This window comes from Pleurodeles waltl, chromosome 6, assembly GCF_031143425.1.
Source record: "Pleurodeles waltl isolate 20211129_DDA chromosome 6, aPleWal1.hap1.20221129, whole genome shotgun sequence".
Lineage (NCBI taxonomy): Eukaryota > Metazoa > Chordata > Amphibia > Caudata > Salamandridae > Pleurodeles > Pleurodeles waltl.
The window spans coordinates 464,081,400-464,105,926 of record NC_090445.1 but is presented as its reverse complement, the minus strand read 5'-3'; the positions used below and the strand labels follow the sequence as shown (position 1 = coordinate 464,105,926).

Sequence of the window (24,527 nt, the reverse complement as noted above, 5' to 3'; positions counted from 1 at the left end):
TCTGCGTGGGCTGGGTGCAGCTTGCCTCTCCCTTGAACCTTCAACCAGTTTCACACAACACTCAGTTTAATCACAATAGAAGTATGCAGGAAATGCCTGGAAAAAGTTAATCACCTAATAAAGCCTTAAGACCCTAAAGGCATCTCACTAGTGTGGGCCCCAGCATGCGATCAGGGCATGAAAGGCTACCCCATACACTATCTAAAAGGAAGAAGAAATTCCAATAGCAACTAACATTTATTAGTGTGAAGGCCAACCCCGCAGCGGAAAATCAACCGTTAAATCTCTCTCATGGCACGTACGTTTGAGAGCTTAACAAAAATTCCAGTAAAATTTTACTTATTGAATGATCCAGTTGGGCCCATTTTATTCTATGCCAAGTGACTTTATCTCTCTCCCCGATCCCATCTCACCAATGAAAAATAATCAGAGTCCATTGCAAACCTTCAATCTAAATTCAGACTCCAAGGAGGGCCTCGTTGACAACCTGTCGAAGAAGGAGTCTGATGATAGCAAAGAGTCAGCTTGGGGCCTAGTCAGCGATTGGGAACTCCTCACATTGGGACCTCTGTCACCTTGACCCCTTCCCGAGCAAAAGTTACGAAGACATCCAAGGGGCTGTAATTTATTAAGGAAGCCCTGCTTCCAGTTGAAGTGACTATGGAAATAAGGAATGTGGAAAGGAGTCCAACCATGATCCGTGATCCAGTTTCAGATCGTGACCCACCCTGGGGCCTTGCCTTGGTAACACAGGCTCCACAGGGGCACCTTTACCAACTCCACAAAAAATGCAGATGCCACAAGGGACGTTGAAAGTTTTTCAGACACAGGGGCCTCCTCATTAATTTCCACAAAATGCAAATACTTTTAGGGAAGCGATCGGGGGTAGCCCCCGAGACACTGTCCCTCCTGCAACAACAAAACCTGCGGCAGTTTGGGACTTCCTCCTCAGAACATCTCTATTGATCCTTGATGCCCCAATGTATCAGTTCAATAAAATGGATGTGTAAATACACCCTTCTGAATCTAATGGCCATCTTAATCTCCAGAATCGATCAGAAATTGGCCAAGCAACCTAATCTCCTGTGCACAAGCATACGCGGCTGCTACCAGCATGGACTGCACTTTTGCCCTGGTGGTCAATAAACTTAGAACAAATCCTGGAGGTCTTGGCTTCATTAGAAGATATAAAAACAAATGTTAAACATCACGGGGTCACTAACAACCCTTGAATCACCACAATCACTTACAAAAGATCAAACAGTATCCTAGCAGGATGACGTATCAGACTTAGCAACCAGGAGTCAATCTCTACATATAGGACCAAGTACTCCCACCACCGTAGCCCCAGAGATAGGGACCAGAGGGAGTCGCTCAGGCAATTTCGCCGATTATTACAGATAGCTCAGAACCCTTAATTTGTTACAAAGTAGCAGATCTATATAGCCAACAATATTACTGGGCTGATGCCAAGCTCAGGCATATGTAGGGCATAAGCATCTCCCCCTGCCGTAGGCTATCAAGGCAAGCTGTAAAGGGAAGTACCGCAGGAGTCAGGGAACCAGTCGTTGACCTTTCTTCAGCGCCTGGCTGCCTAGCCAAAACAAGTTTTACACCACTATATCGGTCAGAAGGAAGGGACAATGTCCTCAACTGGGGTTAAAAAAATTAAGCTAGTGCAAAAAGTTCTCTCTCTTGACAAGATCACGACAGCTGAAATGGACTCAATTGAATTCCGGATTTCCTTTGATGATATGAACCAAGAATCCACACTAGTGAATTGGAAAGGAAGTTTACCAGCAAAGCTTGTCCATCAAGAAAAGGAACGCTTTCTATCATGGGACATTAACATAACCACACTGTGAGAAAACAGAGCTGATTGCAGAGGCCCCCTGACTTTTTTCCCCCATTTTTCACTTTTTGCTGGTGTTTTCCTGACTCTGATAGTGCGCTGGGTACTGCTAACCAGTATTCAAATTAGGCTAATTATAATTGGCTATGTCAACCTACCTATATGCTCTAGTATATGGTAGGGCGCATATTTTTAGGGGCCCCAGCATAGGTAGTGCACCCATAGATGCACTGCTGAGGTGCCCAGGATCATTTTAAAGGCAGGCCTGCTTTGCTGGCTGCTTTTAGATTAAAGTTATATGCAAATTCAACTTTGGAATTAAAAGTACTTCCAAAGTGTTAAACTATCTTATTTTTTACATATACGTCACCCCTAAGGTGTGCCCTATGTGCCCCTAGGGCTGGGTGCCATGTAACTATAAGCAGGGACCTTATAAAAATAGTTTTATAAGCCCTGGTGAGGTAAAATAGACAAATTCATTTTCCCCTCATTGTTGTGAATGGCCCCGATAGGCTAGAATGGGGATACTTTATTTTATTATTTAAAGTCCCCATAAGTGTCAGATTCCTCAAGTTTGGTATCAAATTAATTGTTATAATAAATCTCACAACTTACAGTTGTTGGACTTAATATAACTTGTTCTGGTAAAGAGTTTTAAACTCTACCTAAAAAGTTGCCAACTTCAGCCCTGTAGTGCTCTACTCTGATTGGCCAGCTTCTGGTAGTCTGGCCAGGCTGCCTTGATGAGGTGTGAATTAGCCTGGGCTGAACACAAAGGAATGTACCTGGGGGAGGAGAACTTCCCTCAGCAGATGGGGAAGCAGGAAGGTGGGAAGGCTACCAAACTGCTCTTCAAAGCGAGGGAAGGACATTTGGAGTAGCCCAGTACCCCCCTCACATCTGCAACCCCAGACAATTAGGTGCCCTCTTGATGAGATTAAGAGAGGGCAGGAGAAGGGTGTATTTAAGATTTTTAGCCACGCCAGTGGGTAGGCTCAGCCAGATGTAACCTCCAAAAATCACTTTCAGCCATGATGTAGGGGCCAGCAGCATGGCAGTATCCAATCTTTAAATTGTTTACTCACTGGTCTGCAAGATCAACCACCCCCAGATATACTTGACACAGGAAACTTAAATATGAACTTGCTGGCCCCATTTCCACAAAGGAACTCTATAATTCAGCTGGATTACAGATGGTCCATCCCTGCACAGTCTACAGTCATCTCAAGCAGGGGGTTTAAAAAGTTTTAGCAAAAGACCTAGAATCTCTAGGACTAAGAATATTGAATGGAAGGTATCATCAAGGTGTACTGCCTTGATTTACTCTCTATTTGTTTTTTTCTTGCTCCATATTAGATAGCACAGCCACCACACTCCCTTAACTGTGTTTAATTACCTCTTACAAGATTGTTAAAACAACCTACAGTGATAATGGGCAGAAGCAAATAACTATTAATGTGCAACGTCAACTCCATGATAGATGGCTCTCGCTACCCGGTGAGCTTGGTTCAATTAATTTCTGGAAGCTTCGTTAGACTGTGGAGACTATACAAAGCATCTGGAACTCAGCTCTAAGCCTAGCAACTGATTGCTTCAGTAAGGCCTCAGCTAACCAGATTGTCAAATGGACAAAGCTCTGTGACAAACTAATAGGTCAATATTCCAAAAGTGGTGGGCAAACCTCACATAGACACAAACAAGTACAAAGCACATACAAAGTCTCTGCTTACTGCCATGCCATCAGGAAGGAGTGCAATCATATCCAGAGACAGGCTAGGAATCAACCCGACAACCCTGAAATGCTCAGGTCCTTGAAAAGGTTAATCAAACATTTTCAGAAAACGATCTGGCAGGAACAATCACCCTTAAAACAAACCTCTTGGGCAAAATTCTTTTATTGAGCAAAAAAGAGAAACTCAAGGAACTTTTGGCAATTGGGTAATAATCTGAATCGAGCCCCAGTTGCAATAACTAGCTCGAATTTAACTTAAGATAGTTGGGTCATCTTCCTGAAAGGGCATTTTAAAGTTTCCCACGAGACAACTCCTGTGTCGTTTCACAGCCAGGTCTAGTCTACAATTACTTACCACGATAGTGTGGAACCCACCCCGTATACTGTTTCGGAAGAACAAACAAGTAGAATCATCCTGAGGTGAAGGCAGGACTGGGCCCCGGGAACCAATGGCTTGCCACAAGCACTGTTTGAAACAAACCTAACTTGCTGGACACCTATTCTGACAGCAGTTTTTAACAGCACTCTCTAGCAACAAACCATACCAGAGTCATGGAAAGGCTCTATGATTATTCTAATCATTAAGATTGGGGCTAGTCATCACCTGGCGAACTACCACCTGATAACCCTTCTAGACGTTGGGGTGAAACACTTTGCTAGCATATTGCTTGAGAATCTGTTGCAGTGGGCCGATGATAACCAAATCATCCCTCCCAACCAAATCAAATTCACCGGAGGGGTTGGTACCTCAACAAACATTCTGGCATTTTCCCTGTTAATGGACAAGCTCAGGCTTAAAAAACAACCAATCTACTATGCTATTTAGATTATAAGGCTGGATTTGATGGTGTAAATCGTAATCGTTTCTGGCATAAGCTGGCATCTATGAGCATTTTGGCCCACCTTTTAAAACCAACACAGTTTTTCTATATGGCACTTGTATAAGAGTGAGAATCAAGAACGGCTCCACATTATCCAGGAAAATATACACATCTAAGGGTTTAAAACAAGGTTGCGTTCTTGCCCCACATTTGTTCAACCTTTTCTTGGCTGATCTGTCTCTCACAATTGGTACAGTAAACTCTTACGCTCCGGAACTAGGGTCCATGCCTCTTTCAAATCTACTCTATGCAGACAATGTGATCCTGCTCAGTCAAACTAAAATTGGCCTTCAAAGCTCAATTGATAAATTGGCTTTCTTTTCTACAACTAGTGGGATGACAAAAAACCTGAAGAAAACAAAGGTAATAGAAGTTGGAAGCAGACACAAGAAAAGCCACAAATGGTTTTTGCATGGCGATCAATTGGATCTAGTGAGAACCTATAATTACTTAGGGGTACTCTTTGAGGACAGGGGTTCTCTCTAGCAGCAGAGGAAGGAATTGCTTAGGGAAGGAAATACCTTAACACTTGCTTTCCATACCTTACAACATGCTCTGCCAGGCCCAAGCTTTTTACCCCTTCTGATATGGAAGTGAAGCACTTCATGGGTGAGATGGCCCAGTTTTACATTTAATCATAGCTAACATTTTTATATGATCTTATCTCCCCCTAAATGCCTTGCCTGCACAGATATGGCTTGAATTTGGCTTTAAAAAAAATCAATTTAAAGGAAGGGAGCTTATGTGAACATGGAGTAGAGTTAGGGATGCCATGGCTAGTCAACTCTGCAAAGCTCTTTGGCAGCAAATCCAAACAAGTGAAACAGCTCCAGCTCGCCTTTATCTTGATTCAGCAATAAAGGCCTTAGACATTAGGGATATTTGGGAAACCTGCCCATGGCAAAAAACAGGTCAACTCTGTGCTGAAAACATTATCCATGCTAACAGACAAAGCAGCTCTATCCTTGAGGCAAAAAACTAGTTAACACCGTGGAGAAAAAATCATCCAGGCTAACAGACAAAGCAACTCTATCTGTGAGGTCACATGCCTGGGTGATTTTAAATGGTTACAAGACTCCAACACTACCTGGAGACTGGGTGTTCAAGTCATCTAAAAACTGACTTCATGCAATACTGTTTCAGCCTTCTCCCAGGGGAATCTGATGGATTGCTATGGAAAAAGCTTGACCCAAAAAGTTGTTTTAGATTGTGCTCCTCTGGGAGAGAAAGCATGGTACACGTTACCGGTCTTTGTCCTGGCCTACTCCAAGAAAGAAGACCCCTTTTTAACCAACGAGATATATGGACTTGTACGGAGGCAGTAACTGCAAGTTTAAATGACACGGAACCTATTTTGAACTGCTGCTTTACAAAATTTCTTAGGCGTGCGGGGAAAAAGCTCTCCACCACTAATCCCACGCAGTGGCTTATGCCAACCTTTTGCTCTTCTGTATAGTATAATAACACTTTCTCTGATTGAAGAGCCCTTGTGTTGGTATTCGGCTTAAGCCTCCAGGTGATATCCATGACAATAATATATAATTTTTTTAATTAAAGAAAACTTTGTCTAAAAAACAAAATCATATCATGGACAATTTAAATTTTAATAGTTATTTTACAAGATTTGAAGGTGAAACTAAAATTTGCTTTTCTGCAACTCTTTTACGGTGATTCAAGTTTTATACATTTGCATTTCTTACTTTGTTTTCAGTATGAATTATGCTTAACAATAATTTTTAATGTAATGTAGAATGATCTTAGACTGTGCTGTCTCAAAATGCCTCTTCATGAACTATATCGTTAAAGTTTTTTATTAACTGTATAATAAACTTTAAACCTAAAGTTTATTACTAACCATAAAACCTAATTATTTGAAATTAAATAAAATGAAATAAAATTAAATAACTACCCTTAAATAATTAGTTGTTAATTAGTTTAAATTAAATCGTTAACTCTGATTCTACACCTAAAACCCATATGTAACATAAAATAATTAGGCTGTACTGTTGTCAGTGTTTTTTGTGGATGTCAGTGGTGTTTCCCCAGTGTTTTCCGAGCCTTTTGAAATCTGTGCCTATGTGTTTACTCAGTTGGCAACCTCCCGAAATATACAAAAGCTGGGTTTTCACAGTGTTTACAAAACATGTTTTTATAAAGCACATATTTAACTTAAAGGAAACACAATGCAGGGCACCTAGTGTCTTCCGATTTGCAGTGTCTCTAATGGGCTTATTATAGACTGTTTTAAGCATAGAAAGTTTGTACATTGCACTCTCACTCACATCTCATTACCTTTCACACTCACTCTGTTAGGAGTCTGTCTGGTTTACATGATTATTAATGTATTCAAAAAGTAAGAGTCCGGTAGTCATATGTTGTAATAAACAACTTCCATGACACAGTTGGGGATCTTCCACCTACTCCTTACTGAATATTATGAAAATGCAGAGGTAGTCAACCCTGCCAGCTGCATAGAACCTTGTCAAATCTTTACAATTTTGATTAACACCAGATTCATGTGTGGACCTGCATTCTAAGGCACTTTAAGTGTGCTCACCACTGCTTTCTGTAGTTTGTGCCTGATTATATTAAGGTAGTGCTGTAACCACTGCTTTTCTGCACTTTTTACCTGACTAAATTAAGGTAGTGCTGCTGTGTGGAAATTCATTGCTGCCAAGTGTCCCCATAGTAAATGTCTCACTTTAAGTCAGTCCTGACCTTTTGACAGACATCACATTGTATTCTGTGAATTGACTTGTTGCTGTTAACATTGTAACAAAAAAAAGCTCAAAATCCCAAGCAATAGAATGTGGTTGAATAAAAAGTCAGGGTTAGATGAAGGTAGCACACATAGCAATGGGGGGCTTTGGAGTTATTAATTTTGTTGGTATGTGGGAAGTCTTGTGTCGTGTTTTCACCACTATCCCATGTACATGGCGACAGCACTGTTTTCAGAGGTACCTGTCACTAAACCGTGCAATGGATGTTCCAAGGATGTTTGGCAGTTCACCAGCTCTCAATACTGACTTGTTAGAAAAGGGGGCTGGTGTATCAAAGGGCTTTACTCATTCTGTGCCTGTGGTCAAATGTGATAGTACATTTTGACCAATATTTTTATGAGTCACCCATTTCTCCAATCAGTGAAAAATGCTGCCAAAAAGCTGACTATGATATTGATATTTCCAAGTTCTCTAAAGCATATAAAATAATTAGATGAGTCCTAAAAGATACTTCTGAACTCTACACCTTTAATTTAAAGAGACAGAGCTGCAAGAAACAAACGGAAGAAGTAAAGTTTTTGTGACATCCGTAAACAGCAAAACTTAAGCAGAAAAGTCTTAAATCAGTATTTTTGCTGCTACATTGTATAAAAAAGTTACATTGTATTGGCACCTTCATAAAGAAATAAAAGGACACATTATCATTCACTTTCCTTTCTTGGTGGTTGGACAGGTGTTTATCAGTATACACATATCTACACAGAGGAGGGTTGTTTCCCTTTTGGTAGGGTTTTATCTGTTATTATAGGTTTACACTTAAAACGGTATAGTCTAAAAATACGTTAAACTAACTATAATATTTAGTTTTGACCTAACCATAATATCCATTCTAACTCTAATACCTAAGTAAAGTAACTGCAATTGTTATCCACCGCACCAGACACACAGATACAGTTGCAGCCACCACCAATTCAGAGGCTTTTCCCTGATGTCCCAGTATTAGAGACGACTACGAATTTGATGGTGCCGCCTGATCCACTATACACGAGATCAAAGTTAGTGCAGATTGAGCCAACTCCACAATTGCTGCCGCAGGAACAGGTGGTCCCGAATTACACTTCGGTTGCAGGACCGCAGTCAGTTACAGCACCTATGATGAATCAAGCTATGGGAGTTAATGCTCTACTGGGATTGGGAAACGGACAGGCACCAGCCGCTATATCATTGCCGATTACCGTTGGTCTGCCAGTACCGCTATATGCGCAGGTGAAGCCTAGTGTATGTGACCAAGGGGTAATGATTCAAGAGGTGATAAGAGGAGGGTTCACAGGAAACTCCCACGGAATGACACCGGGAGAACCGACAGCAGAGAGGTCTAGATCTTTGCTAGACTTCAGCCCTATTGAGGTTGCTTTAGAGACCATGAGACAAGCAGGTTTGGGTCTACTGACACCACAGGTATTGGGTGCAAATACGTCACAGACACCAATGATGCAGGCTGGAAATATCTTGTTGCAAGGCTTAACGGCGCAACAGTTGACAGAGTGGTTAAACAAGCTTAACACTCCACAGACTACTCCTGCGACAGCAGAGCAATCAGAGAGAGAGGAATACCTGAATTTGTGAGGTTGGGAGTGGAAGCAGCTGAGCTAGTAGAAGGGAGCATGGGAGTGAACAGACTAGAATCATACACTGAGGCAGAACTGAGGTATCTGTGCCCGAAAATAACCAAAGAAGTGAGTAAGGTGCACCAGAGGTTAGAGAACGTGGCAGACAAATACTGTATAGACTTAGACAATACTAAGCATCTGAAGAGGAGTTATAGGTTAGACTTCGAACCTAATGATTTTGATCACATGAGATCCACTAGAATGAAGGCACACCTCAAAGAGATACTACAGAGTGCCCAAGTTTGGGGAGCTTTAGAGAAGTGGGAAGGCAGATGGGCAAAGAAGAGAGATAAGAGGAAAATTGAGTGCCTGGAATCGCAGCAGACGAAGGCTGCGCTAGACACGGGAACAATAAAGATGTTACCAATGAGAGAAACAGCTGGAGGGGTCCTAGTCCATGTACCCTGGTCTAGGGGAGACATTTTGTCATTCACAAATGATTATCCCAGGTTGAGGGAAAAGCTGATAGAGTGGTATCAGCAGACAGACAGGTTTGTGAAGCTTGCAAAGTGTCTCTGGGAAGACTTGAACACACTGTTTGAGATTATAGTTCAAGCTGATTTGTGGCTTGAGTGCAAGAGGAGAGTGGATTGGCCGACGACGGAACCGGAAAGGGACAGGGCTACAGGAGCACCGTCTCCTGAGGTGATGAAATACTACTATAAGGTGATTGAGTTTTTGAAGCAGAAGGTCTCACCGCAGAATATTGATTGGCAGAAAATTGATCGAACGGCACAAGAAGGCAAAGAGTCGATACATGCTTACAATGAGGGGTTGTTAAAGGCATTCAAACACTATAGTGGCACGGAGGTCATAGAACCTTGTATTCAGGTTTGTTGAAGGATTGAGGCCAGAGATTAGCCAGATGATTAAGAATCATTTGATTTGTTGGCAAGCGAAACCGATTGATGAAGTATTGCAGTATGCGAAATACTGTAGCGATGAGATTGAATTGAAGCAGAGAAAGCTGAAAGAGGAGGTGATGGTGAAGCAAATTGAGGCAGCTCAGACAGGGATGCAGGGAAATGGAGTACAACAGATGGTACAGCAGCAGCCTCAAGGGTACGGAATGTTCCAGCCGCAAACAAGAGGCAGAGGTCGGGGAGGTTTTGTGAACCGTGGTCCAGACTTGAATACTGTTGTGGTTCAAAATGATGTGTAAGGGATGAAAAAGATGTCACCATGCCATGCGTGCGGGGTCGTGGGGCACTGGGAGTGGGAGTGCCCAATGATGGTGCAGGATGGTGTTGTTCAACAAAGCAATGATGTCGGTGCATTTCAAAATGTGAGGGGTCCAAATCCGAACTTCCAGAATAATATGGTTCAGCTGCAGGGTCTCCAGCCTATGGAACAAATGCAAATGCCACGTGTCAAACCAGTGCAGTTGCAGCAAGTGCAGCAGCAGATTCCCATGGTACCTAGACAGGAAATGCAGTTGCCTTTAGCTCCGATGGGACAGCAACAGGTGATGCTTCCTCAACAGGTCACAGGTCAAACAATGAGTCAACATAATACAGTACAACAGTTCCCATTGCATGCTGAGAATGGAATAAACGATGAATGGTCGATGATTGTTCAGATAGTGAGGAATGCAGGCTTGCAGCGTCCCTAGAAGTAGATCAGAGAGGACCTTATGTGCAGGGAAAGGTGATGGGTCACAAGGTTTCATTCCTGGTTGACACAGGAGCTACACGCTCTACAGTCAGAAGTGCTGAGGTTCCAAAATTGCCGTTTTCGGGGCGTACCATAAAGGTGGTAGGAGTAGCAAATCCGCTCTTGACTAATCTGATTACAGATCCGGTTCAGGTTGAGATTGGTACCTTTCAGGGATTGCATAGGTTTGTAGTCTGTGATTCAAGTCCTGTATCCCTACTGGGAAGAGACTTGCTGTGTAAAACAAGGTGTTCAATCACCTGTTCCAATGAAGGGATTGAGGTGCAGACAAACAGTGATGATGAAGGAGACGATGGTCAGATCTCAGAGCCAGAGACGGAGACCACAGATGAGGAGTACCCTTTGATAAGCTTCTTTCCGATGTTCACAGTGACCGATTTGCCAACAGAATTACAGGGAACAGTGACAGAGAAGGTGTGGGACTTGACAGGAAAGGAAGTGGGACTGATCAAAGGAGTAGAACCAGTCAAGTAGATGTGAAGCCAAATGCCGTGTTTCCCCCAGGTACCACAGTACCACATGGCAAGATGTCCTCATACAAGTGATGCAGATAATTGCAGACTTTGTGAACCAAGGGGTCTTAAAAGAAGTGATGAGCAGCCCATGTAATTCACCAATAATGGGACTGAGAAAGCCTTGTGGGAAAGTTCGAATTGTCCAAGACCTGGGAAAAATTAATGAAATAGTGGTAAAATGTTGTCCCATAGTGCCAAATCCAGCCGTGATCATGTTTCAGCTCCCATGTGATGCAGAGTGGTTCACGGTTGTGGACGTCTGTGCCTCTTCACGAGGACAGCCAATTTCTCTTCAGTTTCAAATTCTTGGACAAGGTTTACAGTTGGTGTCGGATTCCTCAAGGGTTTTCAGAATCACCTTCCATCTTCAATCAGATACTGAAGAAGGATTTGGAATCATTGGAACTGCCTTTTAATTTGACTCTAGTACAGTACATTGATGACTTGTTGATTGCATTCAAAACGAAAGATGACTGCAGGTATGATACTATTGCCTTACTGAATCATTTGGGAAAGAACGGACATAAAGTGTCCCCAAAGAAGCTACAGGTCTGTCAGAAAGAGGTGAAGTACTTAGGCCACCTGATTGAAAAGGGGTCAAGGAAAATATCCAAATAAAGAGTGACAGCCATATTACAGATGAGTCCCCCGACATCCAAGAGAGATGTGAGGATGTTTTTGGGAATGGTGGGCTACTGTCTCCAGTGGATTCCCAACTTTTCAATTATCTCCAAACCTTTGGTGAGGTTGACTGTCAAGGAGGTTAAGGATGGCCCGGATACCCTAACTATGTCCGACAAGGAAACAAGGGCATTCATTGAACTGAGAGAGTGCATGTGCAGGGCTCCAGCTTTAGGTATACCTGACTACACAAGCCTTTTGTACTGTTTTGTCATGAACGTGATGCTTGTTCTCTGTCTGTCCTGACACAGGTCCATGGAGGTGCAAACCGCCCAGTAGCATATTTTTCAGCTACTTTGGACCCAGTCGCAGCAGCCTTACCGGGTTGTCTGCTTGCAGTTGCAGCAGTTGGTCAAAGCCTCACTCAGTGTGATGGCATAGTGATGGGACATCCCTTGACAGTAATGGTCCCACATTCAGTTGAAATACTACTCACCCGAACCAAGACCCAGCACAAGACAAATGCTAGATTGACCAAGTATGAGACAATTATATTGGGGTCACCAAATGTGTCACTCAAACGATGTACTGTATTGAACCCGGCAACTTTGCTTCCCAATGAAAATACAAATGTTGATGATGCTGAGGAAGTAGAACTTGATTGTCTTGAGGTAACAGAACTGTGCACCAAACCAAGACCTGACATTAAAGATACTCAATTAGAGGAAAATTATTACATTATTTTTGTTGGTGGTTCATGCCTGAGGGACTCAGTGGGAGTACTAAGAGCTGGATATGCTGTGTGTACAATCACCGGTATCCTGGAAGCATCTTGGCTCGAGAGAGTGTATTCTGCTCAAGTGGCTGAATTGGTTGCTCTTACTAGGGCATGCCATGCCGCTGACAAACTAAAAGTGACTATCTATACTGACAGCAGATACGGATTTGGAATTGTCCATGATTTTGGCCAGTTGAGGTCACAGATGGGTTTCATGACCTCTTCCGGTTCCCCTGTGAAAAATTGTGAAACAATTAAGGAGTTGTTGCATGCGATTCAGTTACCTCTTGAAATTGCAGTGGTGAAATGCAGCGCTCACGTTAAATCACAAGACTTTGTGTCAATGGGAAACGGATATGCAGATCAAGTTGCAAGGTTTTATACATTGAACTGCATATCGTTCAAGGATCAGTGGGAATTGTTACCTGAAACTGAAAATGAAACATGCACAGGTTATGCATTAAGGGTGGTTGACACCATGGAAGAGTTTAAATTGCTGCAGGGACGTGCCAGCAGAGAAGAGAAACGTTCTTGGCTTAAAATGCAATGTGCACAAAGACCTGATGATTTGTGGGTTTCGGATGAGGGGAAAATGGTTTTGCCAAACAGTCTTTTGTCACAGTTTGCAAGGTTTTACCATGGTCAAGCACATATTGGGAGAGACGCCATGATCAGGTTGTTCAAAGTCGATTGGTTCAATCCAAAATTCAGACAAGCTGCAGAAGTAATCTGTCACAGGTGCATCATCTGTCAGCAGATGAATGCGGGGAAAGGGACCGTGGTGAATTTGAGCCACATTGGGAGAGCAGGAGGTCCATTTAGCAGGATGCAGATGGATTTTATTGAGATGCCTGTGTGCGGAGGTCTGAGGTATGTGTTGGTGATTGTGTGCATCTTTAGTCACTGGATTGAAGCTTATCCTACACGTAGGAATTACAGTCTCAACGTAGCGAAGTTGCTGCTTAGGGAGTTGATACCACGTTTCGGGTTCCCGATCTCTTTAGAATCAGATAGAGGAAGTCACTTCAACAACGAGGTGGTTAAACTCTTGTGTGCAGCACTGAACATTGAACAGAAGTTGCATTGTAGCTACCGTCCCGAAGCCTCAGGACTAGTGGAGCAGATGAATGGTACCTTGAAGTCGAGAATGGCGAAAATGTGTGCAGCTACCAATTTGAAATGGCTAGATGCATTGCCCTTAGCGCTAATGTCAATGAGAAACACACCCAACAAGAAAACAGGACTGTCTCCTCATGAAATTCTCATGGGCCGAGCTATGAGATTGCCCGCAGTGCCTGCAAATGCTCTTGTGAATATCACGGATGATATGGTGTTGGACTACTGCAAGGGTCTGGCTGATGTGGTCCGCTCTTTCTCTTACCAGGTGGAAGCAACCACACTGCCCCCGATAAATGATCCAGGTCACAATCTGAAAGCCGGTGATTGGGTTGTTGTCAAGAAACATGTGAGGAAGTCGTGTTTGGAACCACATTGGAAGGGGCTGTATCAAGTGATACTGACAACTACTACTGCTGTGAAATGTGCGGGAATTCCAAACTGGATCCATGCCAGTCACACAAAGAAGGTGACGTGTCCAACTGATGAGGAACTTGAGTTGTCAAAAATAATAGCTACAGAAAAGGGAGTCTCAGGGCCGGAGAGTAATCAAAGGGGAACTGAGACTGAAGGAGAGCCTGTTGAGGATGGCTTGGTCACTCAAACAGCAAAGAAGATCCCGAAGGGTGACGGTGAGCCTATCTCAACTGAGGCACCAGGGGAACCGACACAAAGAGAGGTTCTCCCAGAAGCCGACGGATACGGGTTCAAAGTTGAACCCCTGACAGACCCTGAAGGTGAAGGAGGTGAAACAGAGGGAAGTCAAGGTGTTCAGACTCCTCCTGAGCCACTTGCAGAGCCAGCAAGAGAAAACACCATGGCACAAGAGGAGGGCTGTTAACAGCAACCTGAAAAGCCAAACAGTAAAAGGGCACTGAGAGGAGATAAGTAGCCAGAATCGCAAACTGAAAAAGGGAAAGTAGTCATTAACGAAACAATAGAGGAAGAGGTCGATACCACAAGGAAGGAAGATTTGAGTGAAGGAGAATTGCAGGGTGACCGCAGATTGAAAAGAAAGAGAATAGCAAACAGAAGATACGCGGGTCCTAAATGGGCTTATGCAACAACAGCCGAGTGGCAACAAGAGTTCTTGGCTTTTTGTTTTGATCTTGAAGTTCTAGGTCAATATTATGGTACTTGAAGTTGCCCACAAATAAGAGACTGTGTTAAGCTGACATTTGAATAAAGGGAAACCTGAGAAAAGAGACTAATGAAAATTACCAGATGTGACACTTAACCTGAATTGACTTGAAAAACCTGATTGTGACAAGCTGTTTTGGATTGACAAAGGACCCTGGGAGTGAATGAGAAAGCTGTAAATACTTGCTGGAAAAAGACTTTTGCGTAAAAGAGTTACTAACCATCCTCCTATTAGTTGATTACGATTGTAGTACTTTACTATCTGATTCTTTACAGATCGTGCCTAGGTCAGGAGAGGACGTTGAGGGAAATAAGCGTTGTAAATATTTGGGTGTTGCTTTGGCTGTTGTATGTGTCATATTCATTATAGCTATATTTGTGGAAATGCGTCTGGTAGATGAAAGTGAAGATAACAATGCTACAGTTTCTGAAACTGCTACATTAACACCGTGGGACAGGTTTGAGCAGGATGCGAAGTATTTACATGGCGAGAGTAATGCAAAAGGGGAGCTGTCTACCAACGTTTTCTATCGCTTGCTGAGTGAGTATGTTGACACTATGGATGCAAAGGCTTGTTATGTGTGTACACAAATTCCTCTTTCAGTCCAGGAGGGAGTTACCTATCACAGCTTGCTATTAACGTACGGGATGCGTTGTAGTCTGCTACTAACGCGTTTTTCTAATCAAGAAGAATTGCAATATTTTTATTCGAATTATGATTTAGTGTTTTTGTATGTGCCTATCATAGAAGATTTGAATAATGTAGCTAAATATTATGCCATAAAGCTGGTTAAGGTTTCTTCGAGCCTAGAATGACAATTAGTACATCATATGCGCACCACAATAATTTGACATGCTTACTTACACCTGTAGAAAAGAGCTTTTTAGATCACACTGAAGATAGAAGGAGAGTTTAAAAGGGGAAATTAGAAAAGGGCTTGCAACAACGGTCATTCCTTAGTAATAGCAATAATGGGGTTAGGGAACAAGGGAAGCTAGCTTTACTTTCAAAACATGTAGGTAGGCTTTGCATTACGCGACCAAAGTCATATTATGACACTGTGTTTGTGGGAACGAGTGAGTGTAAGCATGTGTTTCTGTTTCAGAGTAAATGGACTTTCATGCTAAATGGAATGGATCAAGCGATCCCAGGGGTCTCTTATATTTGTGGACTTAGTGCTTTTTACCGTCTTCCAAAGGGATGGTATGGGACATGTTATTTGGGAATAGTTTTTCCAAAAATCTATCAACTAGATGATTTGAAGAAATTTCCGAAAGTGACAGTGCTTCGTGCTAGACAAAGGAGAGAAACTGCTGCTGGTGTAGTAGGAGACATATTTGGAGAAATAATTCCTTCAGTGGGAGTTATTTTGAACTCCGTAAAGATTCGAAAGTTGTCTGCTATTGTGGATAACATGCTGACAAACTTCACAGGGGCTATACTCCTGATGGATACTGAACTTGCTGCGGAGAGGGCTATAACTCTTCAAAACAGGCTTGCTTTAGACATTCTTTTAGTGAAAAGTGGCAGAGTCCGTAAGATGCTTAATGAGCGCCACTGTTGTGCTTATAGTCTGAACAATAGTAATGAGATTAGAAGTATGCTTACTAACCTAACAAGAGATAGTGCAGATTTAAAGGAACTGAAAGAACCAGGAGTCTGGGAAAAGGTTGGAGAAGGATTTGCGCATGTGGGAAGCTGGTTTAGTGGCCTTTGGAATGGGTTTTTAGGAAAATTAATACAGGGAATAGTAATTGTCTTGGCTTGCTTATTCGGACTATGGTTATTAAGTAAATGCAGTAAAAGGGTTAACACAAAATGGGCAAAACATAAGGAAAGAAGGGAAGACAAGAAAAGGGAGAAAATGTTCAGAGCAAAATATGAAAAGGCAATACAAAAAGAAGAGATGGAAATGAGGGAAATGAACAAATGAAAGTAAAGTAAAGAGTGGATTTGTGTGATGACAAGTGTCATCAGAGGAGGGATTGTTGGAGTGTAGTTATTATAATCAAAAATTAACATGAAAGGTTTGCAAATTAATGCATAATGATGCTGCATAGAAAATGTATTAATGTGCTTTTACTAAACGTGTGTTTGAAATGTGCCCACAGGGAGTGCCCACCAATGTACACGATGATAATTGAAACTGGCTAATAGTGAAATAATAATGTACTAATGTATGATTTTGTATTAGTAATAAGAGTTATATGTTAAGGTTTTGCTAATTAATCACTAGGCCGTAGTTAGCATGAGTCGGGGCCTAGCTGTACGGTTTCATATTAAATGTGTTTTTCTAACGTGCAATGTGCTGACTTGTAGCCGTACTTTTCCAGAAGACTAGAAGATGTGTGTAACCGTAGTAAATTCTTTCTCATGAGACTCGACTTGCTCAAGGAGACATTCTTGCTGAATGCAACAGTGTAAACTTGCAACAGGTACAAGGTCGCCTGAACTGGTATAGACAATGGAACTACTGACTGGGACTGTGAGAGGACCGCGAGAACATGAAATTGTACCTGATATTCTACCCGTTGGAGACATCAATTACAGAAACCAATAAACTACATGAGAACTGTTCTAAGGTGACAATCTTAATGAGGCGACAAGTAAACCATTGGATGGAGATATTGGTGCACCAAAACTTGCCCAATTGGAAATTAGGGGACTGTACAACCAGTTTAATATAATCCTTTGACACCAGGAGAAATCAGCAAATGTAAGCTATTCCGAGCCATTTTCTATAGCCATTACGTGCCTTTGCTATTGCCTAGACACTTTGTCACTCATACTTTCCTCTGTATGAGGGAAGTGTCCCTTATTGCCCTGTCTTGCTGAACTTGGCTGTGTGTCTTGGCTGATGGTGAATCAACTGATGTCCTGAGGATGAATACTGACTCTGTATGCTGACTCATTACAGAGGGTAACTATATGATGATGAAATTGTAATTGTCGGTTTGCCTTTTCTTTCTAGGTACCAACTGCTATCTTTTGATAGAGACCATAGTTAGATGTTTTCTAAATTTGTGTTGCTAAATCGTTTTGCATGAAGCCCAACATGCTAATGCTAATTCGAGGTTAGTTAAGGAATTCACTAAAGGGACGCAAATAGACAAATGACGGAATCCATGCTTTGTTGAATAATGCACTAATGATACTCTGCTAAGATTAACCCATGTTGACGTTGTGCTTTGTTCTAATGTTCATGATTTTTGCATTGATGAAGTCTTATTCGAGTTGCCATATAATTACTGTGTTGATGTGTTTTCTGGTATTGAGACTAATAAACTTACTCGTAGAGATGTAATCAATAGGGAATAAATATCATAAATCATACTAAATCTGTGTAGTTATTCACGACTGAGAGGTCTTGGTGTGTTTTGATTCTTAATTATGCCATTAACCAAATTGAATCGATTTGCTATAGTGAATATTGATGATGTTATTGATCTATTGATTGCTATGTTGATTAATTGTCTCGTCCTGAGGTGTCCTCAATCAGGGTCAAAAGATTCATTGGCCTAAAACGAGTCACAGACTAATTAAATTATCTAAGACGGGATGCGCTATCACACCCGCTCTCTACCTGCCATCTACTGCCTTGTCTACGTTATGATAACAGAGTAGTATGTTTTCTTGTTGCCTGACTTGGGGTGAGGGTGTTTAAGTAAACCAAAGGTGGGGGATGCAAGAGATGTGTGCATGATAATTGATCTGGGGCTCTCCTAATGGCACCACTGTAACAATTGACCTTTCAACTCTCCTCCTTCTGTTTTCAGATACCCGCTGTTCAAACCCAGTCTTGGAAAATGGACATAAAGTCTTAGGGTTTAAATCTCAGTATGTGGTGTCGGATGAGGTCGAATTTCGTTGTGACGAGGGCTTTAGAACAAATGATAGGCTGATCATTCACTGTGAGGAAGAAGATAAATGGGTTCCAAAGATGCCAGTGTGTCAACGTAAGTATTGTTAAGACGCTGGTGGTCAGAGCTAATGTTGCATCCTCCCGATTTACCACAAAGGTGTTTGTACATTCCCTCGATTAAAGCAAAACGAGACTGGCTTTGCACTAGGAAATGAAATCGCCATTGTGTCCCACCGTGTTGTTGGTGAATATTGTGCAATAATATTAACAGCTGTTCCTGACCTAGAGGGACATGGCTGAGTTCTCAACACAGTGCTGTCTCTAAAATGCTGGAGGATCTGATGTGTATGCCCAAAAATGCTTAACTGTCTGCTCATGTGCCCTCAGCTCCTGATATTGTCTGCACATGTGCCCAAATGTCTTTCACAGTTTCACTGTGTCCAAGGGCACCATGTTTTTCGCTCTCTCTGTCCATGTCTTGCATAGTCTTGTGGCTGTCCATGTGGCCCAAACCTCTCACACTGTCCATGAGTTTCGGTTTCGCACCCGTCAGTTAATGTCCCAAGTTTCTGAACCAGTCCAGGTGTTCCAAGCTCTTTGGATAGTCCGTGTACTGAGTACTGCTCACAATACCTGCCCATGTTGCTCGAGCATTTCACACTCAGCACATTTGCCAAAAACCCTGTTACACTGCCTGCCTATGTGATCTAAGCTCCTATGCATTGTTAATGTGCTCAAATGTTCTCTTGCTGTCTGCCCAGGTACCTAATTTTGCTGATTCTGCCTTTGAGGCCCTAGTGCTTTGCGCTTTGTCCATTAGCACCGAGCTTCTCACCCTGTGTGTCATGTGCCCCAAGTCTCTCTTCATGGCCACCTGCACTCTACTTCTCCTAGCTTGACGTGATTCAGTCTTCATCCCTATCGTATATTAAAAGCGATGTTCCAGTCGGAAAATAGAGAGCTCCCCGCCATGCTTCTCCCCCATGCTTCAATTACTGTTTACACATGACATGTGCCTCTGCCTCTTTTCATTCCTGTTATGTTTTCGATGTGCATGTTGCATGTCAGATATGCTTGTTGCATTGAGTGGCAGTGTTGGTTAGTGGCCACATGTCACATATGACACCTCCATCCTGTCGAAGAAGTTAGGCTTTAAAGTTTCACCTTTCCTGGTTTACATCCCTATCAAAAAGTCAGGACTCGCTTCTTGAGTCACGTGTGACTCTGAAACGTATTGTAGAGTTCCATATTTTTAAAAACTCTTGGGTAGAGGAGATCCAAACAAAATTCTTTATGCATGGGAGAGCTACTGTTTAGCTAAGGCCAAGTAAGCTATGTACACTGGTGTTTGCACCCACAATCATGTTTCCTATCCCTCTCTCCCTTTAGCTATTGTTTGCGGAGAACCCCCAGCCATGGTAAATGGAAGTCACTCTGGAATGGACCGCAAAGTGTTCAGGTACCATGAGTATGTGACTTACCACTGCATATCTGAGGATCTTTCACTGATTGGAAACGACAGAATCCAGTGCATCGGCAATGGGTACTGGAGTGGAAAAGCACCTCTTTGCAAAGGTATGATGGTAGGGCTCAGTTTCTCCAACACTACTCATCAGGACTTCCTCAAGAGAAGCCCTGAGGCCATCTAGGGCTACATATGAAGGAGATGAGCTTGGTTAGATCTAGAAAGGGGGATAGTGTGGGTAACTGGGAGAGAGGCACTAGCAAGTGTTGTATTCCTGCTGACAATCTCTCCATGTGTGCTCATTGCTTTTTAAAGCTAACCTCTTAAATACTGGTATGGTATTTGCCAAGGACACTCCACCAACAGAGAACTGGCCTATTGTTCCCAAATGAACAGCTCATTAGTGTTGCCCTACTTGCTGTATTCTGGCAGCCTGGTCAGTGAAAAAGGAAATATCAGAGAACACACTCCCTCAATAAATACCAGGGCGGCTAAATTGATTTTGCACATACCCCAAATAAATATTGTAGCTAACAGAGTCCAGCAATCAGCTTAATTATCCAATTTACTGGAAGAAAATGTTTACCATTCTTATGGAATGGAGATGGTGGGTGACTCCGCAGATAAAATATTAGGTTTAGCTAATTTTATTCTGATCTCTATTTGAGTTGCCCCACTTGACAGCTCTGTTTGGAATTTGTGGCTGTGTGATTAAATTAAGGGAAATGGTGCAACAGTCTGTTCTGGGAAGATAATGGGTCGTAAGTGGTCCTGTGGACTGTACAGCTATCCTAAGGAGTCATCTGCTCATATTTTGAGTACTTGCTTCTACTTGTTGCCTCTAAAAATATATTTTAAAGGAGTTTTCACAAGAGAAGAAAGTCTGCACTTGTAATAATGTCACAATGTAGACTTCGGGGGGTAGATCTGCAGTTAATTGGGTTAGCCCTTGAATTAGTAGAAATAGCAGTTGAGTGGATCAAAATTATTGTAACTTACTGCTTAGGAGAGTTGCATTTTATTAATAGTAGAGTTTTGGAGTATTTCATTATTTTTATAGCAGGACTGTGATAATCCTTATTATTGGTTTGATGTAATGGTACTTAGCAATATAAGATAATGTAATAATTTTAAATTAGATAATAAATATTGATTACGGACTGAATATCTATCTTTTTAATTTTCAAGTCAGTAGATCAAGTCCTGGCTTGGTTAATGCTACTTTTTGTTGGCTTATCAGTACTTGGAGACAACGCTGTGTTCTGTCGGCCCTGTGTTTGAATTACAATCACTGTGTGCTCACGGCAAATTATAATAATCACAGCGATCTCCCCAAATCCATAAGCATTGGCGTGGTAGCCGATTTGCACAACACATGAGATAGTGAGTTAGTTATATTGTTGAAAGGTGAAACTGAGCTCTCATTAGAATGGGATGAGGGGTCGCCAAACATGGGTATGTTTTCTCTATTCAGTCAGCCTGTAGCTCACCTCAGTTGTACACCCGATTAAGTAAGGGTTATTGACAAAATATTAGAATTCCCATCTGATGTAAACATACACAATTCATCTGCTGCGCATGGTGATCAATCAGTCAATCAAGGGTCAGGGTCTCCAGGCGCTGGGGGGGGGGGGGGGGAGGGAGCTACTGGTTGAATAGCCATGTCTTGAGTCGTTTTCTGAAGGTCAGGAGGTCTTGGGTCTGGCGTAGTTGGAGTGGTAGGGAGTTCCAGGTCTTGGCGGCGAGGTGAGAGAAGGATCTTCGTCCGGTGGTGGTGCTAGTGAATGCTGAGGACGGAGGCGAGGGTGAGGCTGGCGGAGCGGAGCTGGCGGGTGGGGGTGTGGAAGGTGAGTCTGTCAGTGAGGTAGGCCAGACCTGTGGTGTGGAGGGCTTTGTGTGCGTGGGTGAGTAGTTTGAAGGTAACCTTGCTGCGGTCTCTTCCGGTGATCTTGTAGCCTTCTGGTATGGCTATGCCTGGTTCCGAGGCCGGGTTCATCCAGGTTTCAGTGAGAAATGCGACGTCAGGCGAGGATGTGGTCAGTAGGTCGCAGAGTTTGATTGCATGCTTGTGGGCGGAGCGGGTGTTGAGCAGGATGCATCTTAGGCGGTCGTCTGAGGCTTGGAGTTGGAGCTTGGAGGTTAGGTTGCAGGTGAAATTGCAGGCTTTGTAGGAGAAGGGTCCTTTGGTGTGCTTCAGAGTGGACTGGAAGCTGATAGAGGTGCGTCCTGGATTAAGGGTGTGGAGGTCATAGGCAGTGTAGTTGTGAATGGTGGTGCGGGGGTGTGTGGGCCAGGGGGACTGCCGCTGAGCGCGGTCTTGGCGCGGTCGGGCACAGACGGGCTTGCCTTTGGCGTGGCAGCGGTGTGCCCGCTGCACGCGTCCACACTGCAGCTGCCATAAGAAGGGAGGTGGGTGGGAGTGGCAGCTGGGAGGAGGGAGGGATCTGCGAATGGGATAGTAGGGGGGCGGGCCGCAGGACTCAGCGGCGGGAAGAGGGATTACAATACGAGGTGGAGGGAGGGGGGCGGGGACGCATCTGCGAGGGTGAGAGCGGGAGTCAGAGAAGCTGGGAAAAATAAGGAAAGGCACCTGAGAGAAGCCGGCAGGGGCAGCGGTGTTGGAAGCGACCTGCCTGCTAGAAGCAGTGATGCAGCCAGTGCGCTGGGAATAAACACCTAAGCCTTATTTTGCAACCTGATATATTGCCAGCATTTCCACATTTATTAAAACTGTATTCCTGTTGCATATTAGCAATGCAATACCGACTGAAATCACTGTGTAATTTTTCTGAAATTTTCATTTTCCCTGTTTTATGTCAGAAATGGTGTTTTGCTACAAGTCATGGTTCTTTTAAACAAAAGTCACCTTTAATTGCTTGGTTTATCTTTGTCAGTTTCATGCTCACTATGACATCTATGTAAGACCTCCAAGTCATGAGTATTATTTCGACATACCAAGTAAAAATTCCCTTGCTTTTGAGTTTGGTAAACTGAGTCACTGTGGTACACCACTTAGAGGTTGCAGAAATTGCAAAAATTGCAGCACTTAGTGCTGTGCAAAAGTATCCTCATTAAAATTTGAATGCATGTGAGGTTGACGTGCCCACTATCCACCCTTGTTTGGGTGACATATTGTTGGTAGGTCTTAGTGTTAAGCGGGTATTAATGGGTTGTAGAATATTGTGGTACATGGTAATGCAAGGGAAAATCCGTCCTTGTGTGGCAGGCATACATGTGGATACATGATAAAAATGTCAAACTGATAGCTGGGCATCAAGCATGCATTTACTAAAAATTGAAAGCTTGCCTTTCAGGACAAAATCATTTTGTTCTGTTTCAAGAAAGTGATCACCTTCTGTTTTGGAGAATTGTGTTTAATATTTTAAAATTATAAACTTGTATTAGATAGCAACATTCCTGCATTTTCATTAATTGAAAAGCCGATTTTCACAGGTATGAATGTAGAAGGGAAGAATGATGCCACGTGAAATCCATTTACTAAACTGCGTGTAAAATGTATGGAATTTTAAATCTTATAGAATTTGTGCTAATAAATGCACCTCTTCACCATTTTGTTCAATATTTTGTGGTGCATGAACTCTGAACTTCACCCGGGTGTGACAGCCTTCTATGTCACATTATGAAAGTAGTGGAATATTTTAGGAGTCCACCTTCAGAACCTTTGGTGTTTTGCCACTTATTTGAGAACAGTGTTGTAAAATGCCTATTTGGCCAATTGGTGTCTAAATTGTCTGGATGGGATAACATCCTCTTGCACTTATGAGGAAGTTAGGCTTGCTTGCTTGCTCAGTCAGTCCAATTCGGTGTTGATATTTATCATCTAACACTTTAAAAATAACCAGATACCTCTGATTAAAGGTGCCCCCCAAATATACTGGACAGCATTGGATTCACCCACTGAGTTCTCTCACTATATGCAGTGTACGTCTGGCAAAGGATTTTTTACTGGGGGGTGATTTTAACTTCCAGTCTAGGCCTGCCTCCAACTGCTGGAGGCTGCATAGTGGTGGAGTCATGAAGTGATAGTATACATGTTGTTAACAACCGGGTCTCACCCTCTGGTAGCTTGGCATGGAACAGGCAGACTTAACTTAAAAGGCAACGTGTTAAGTATTTTTGCAATAACTTATATAGTAACATAGTGAACACACCATGAAAAGAGTCCACACCTGCTTTAAAAAAATAGAACGTATTTGTCTATATAGCAGGAGACCACAATGATAACATTCCAGTCAGTAGATCATAAGGTATCACTGTTCAGTAGATTAAGACAAAAGCTGTGCTTTCAATCAAAATAATAACATTCAGATCAATAGATCACGAGGTATCACTGTGTAATGGATTAAAGTAAAAGTGGTGCTTTCAATCAGGTGAACATGTGGGCCACTCCGGTCCAAATAATCATAGAGTACTTCCGTGCATTGCTGTGGGGCTAGGGCTGCCAGAGTTGGGTGTAACTACAATATACTTCAAAGGGGG

The 24,527-nt window shown here is 42.7% G+C and overlaps 1 protein-coding gene across 1 annotated transcript in view; it reads left to right on the top strand.

Annotated features, from left to right (window-relative positions):
* Nucleotides 1-24,527, top strand: part of LOC138299901 (C4b-binding protein alpha chain-like) — a 552,670-nt gene that overhangs the window by 180,664 nt on the left and 347,479 nt on the right. Inside the window, exons 7-8 of the mRNA XM_069238606.1 lie at nucleotides 18,477-18,656; nucleotides 19,952-20,137. Coding sequence (XP_069094707.1) covers nucleotides 18,477-18,656; nucleotides 19,952-20,137 — 366 coding nt within the window. The remainder of the gene's footprint in view (nucleotides 1-18,476; nucleotides 18,657-19,951; nucleotides 20,138-24,527) is intronic.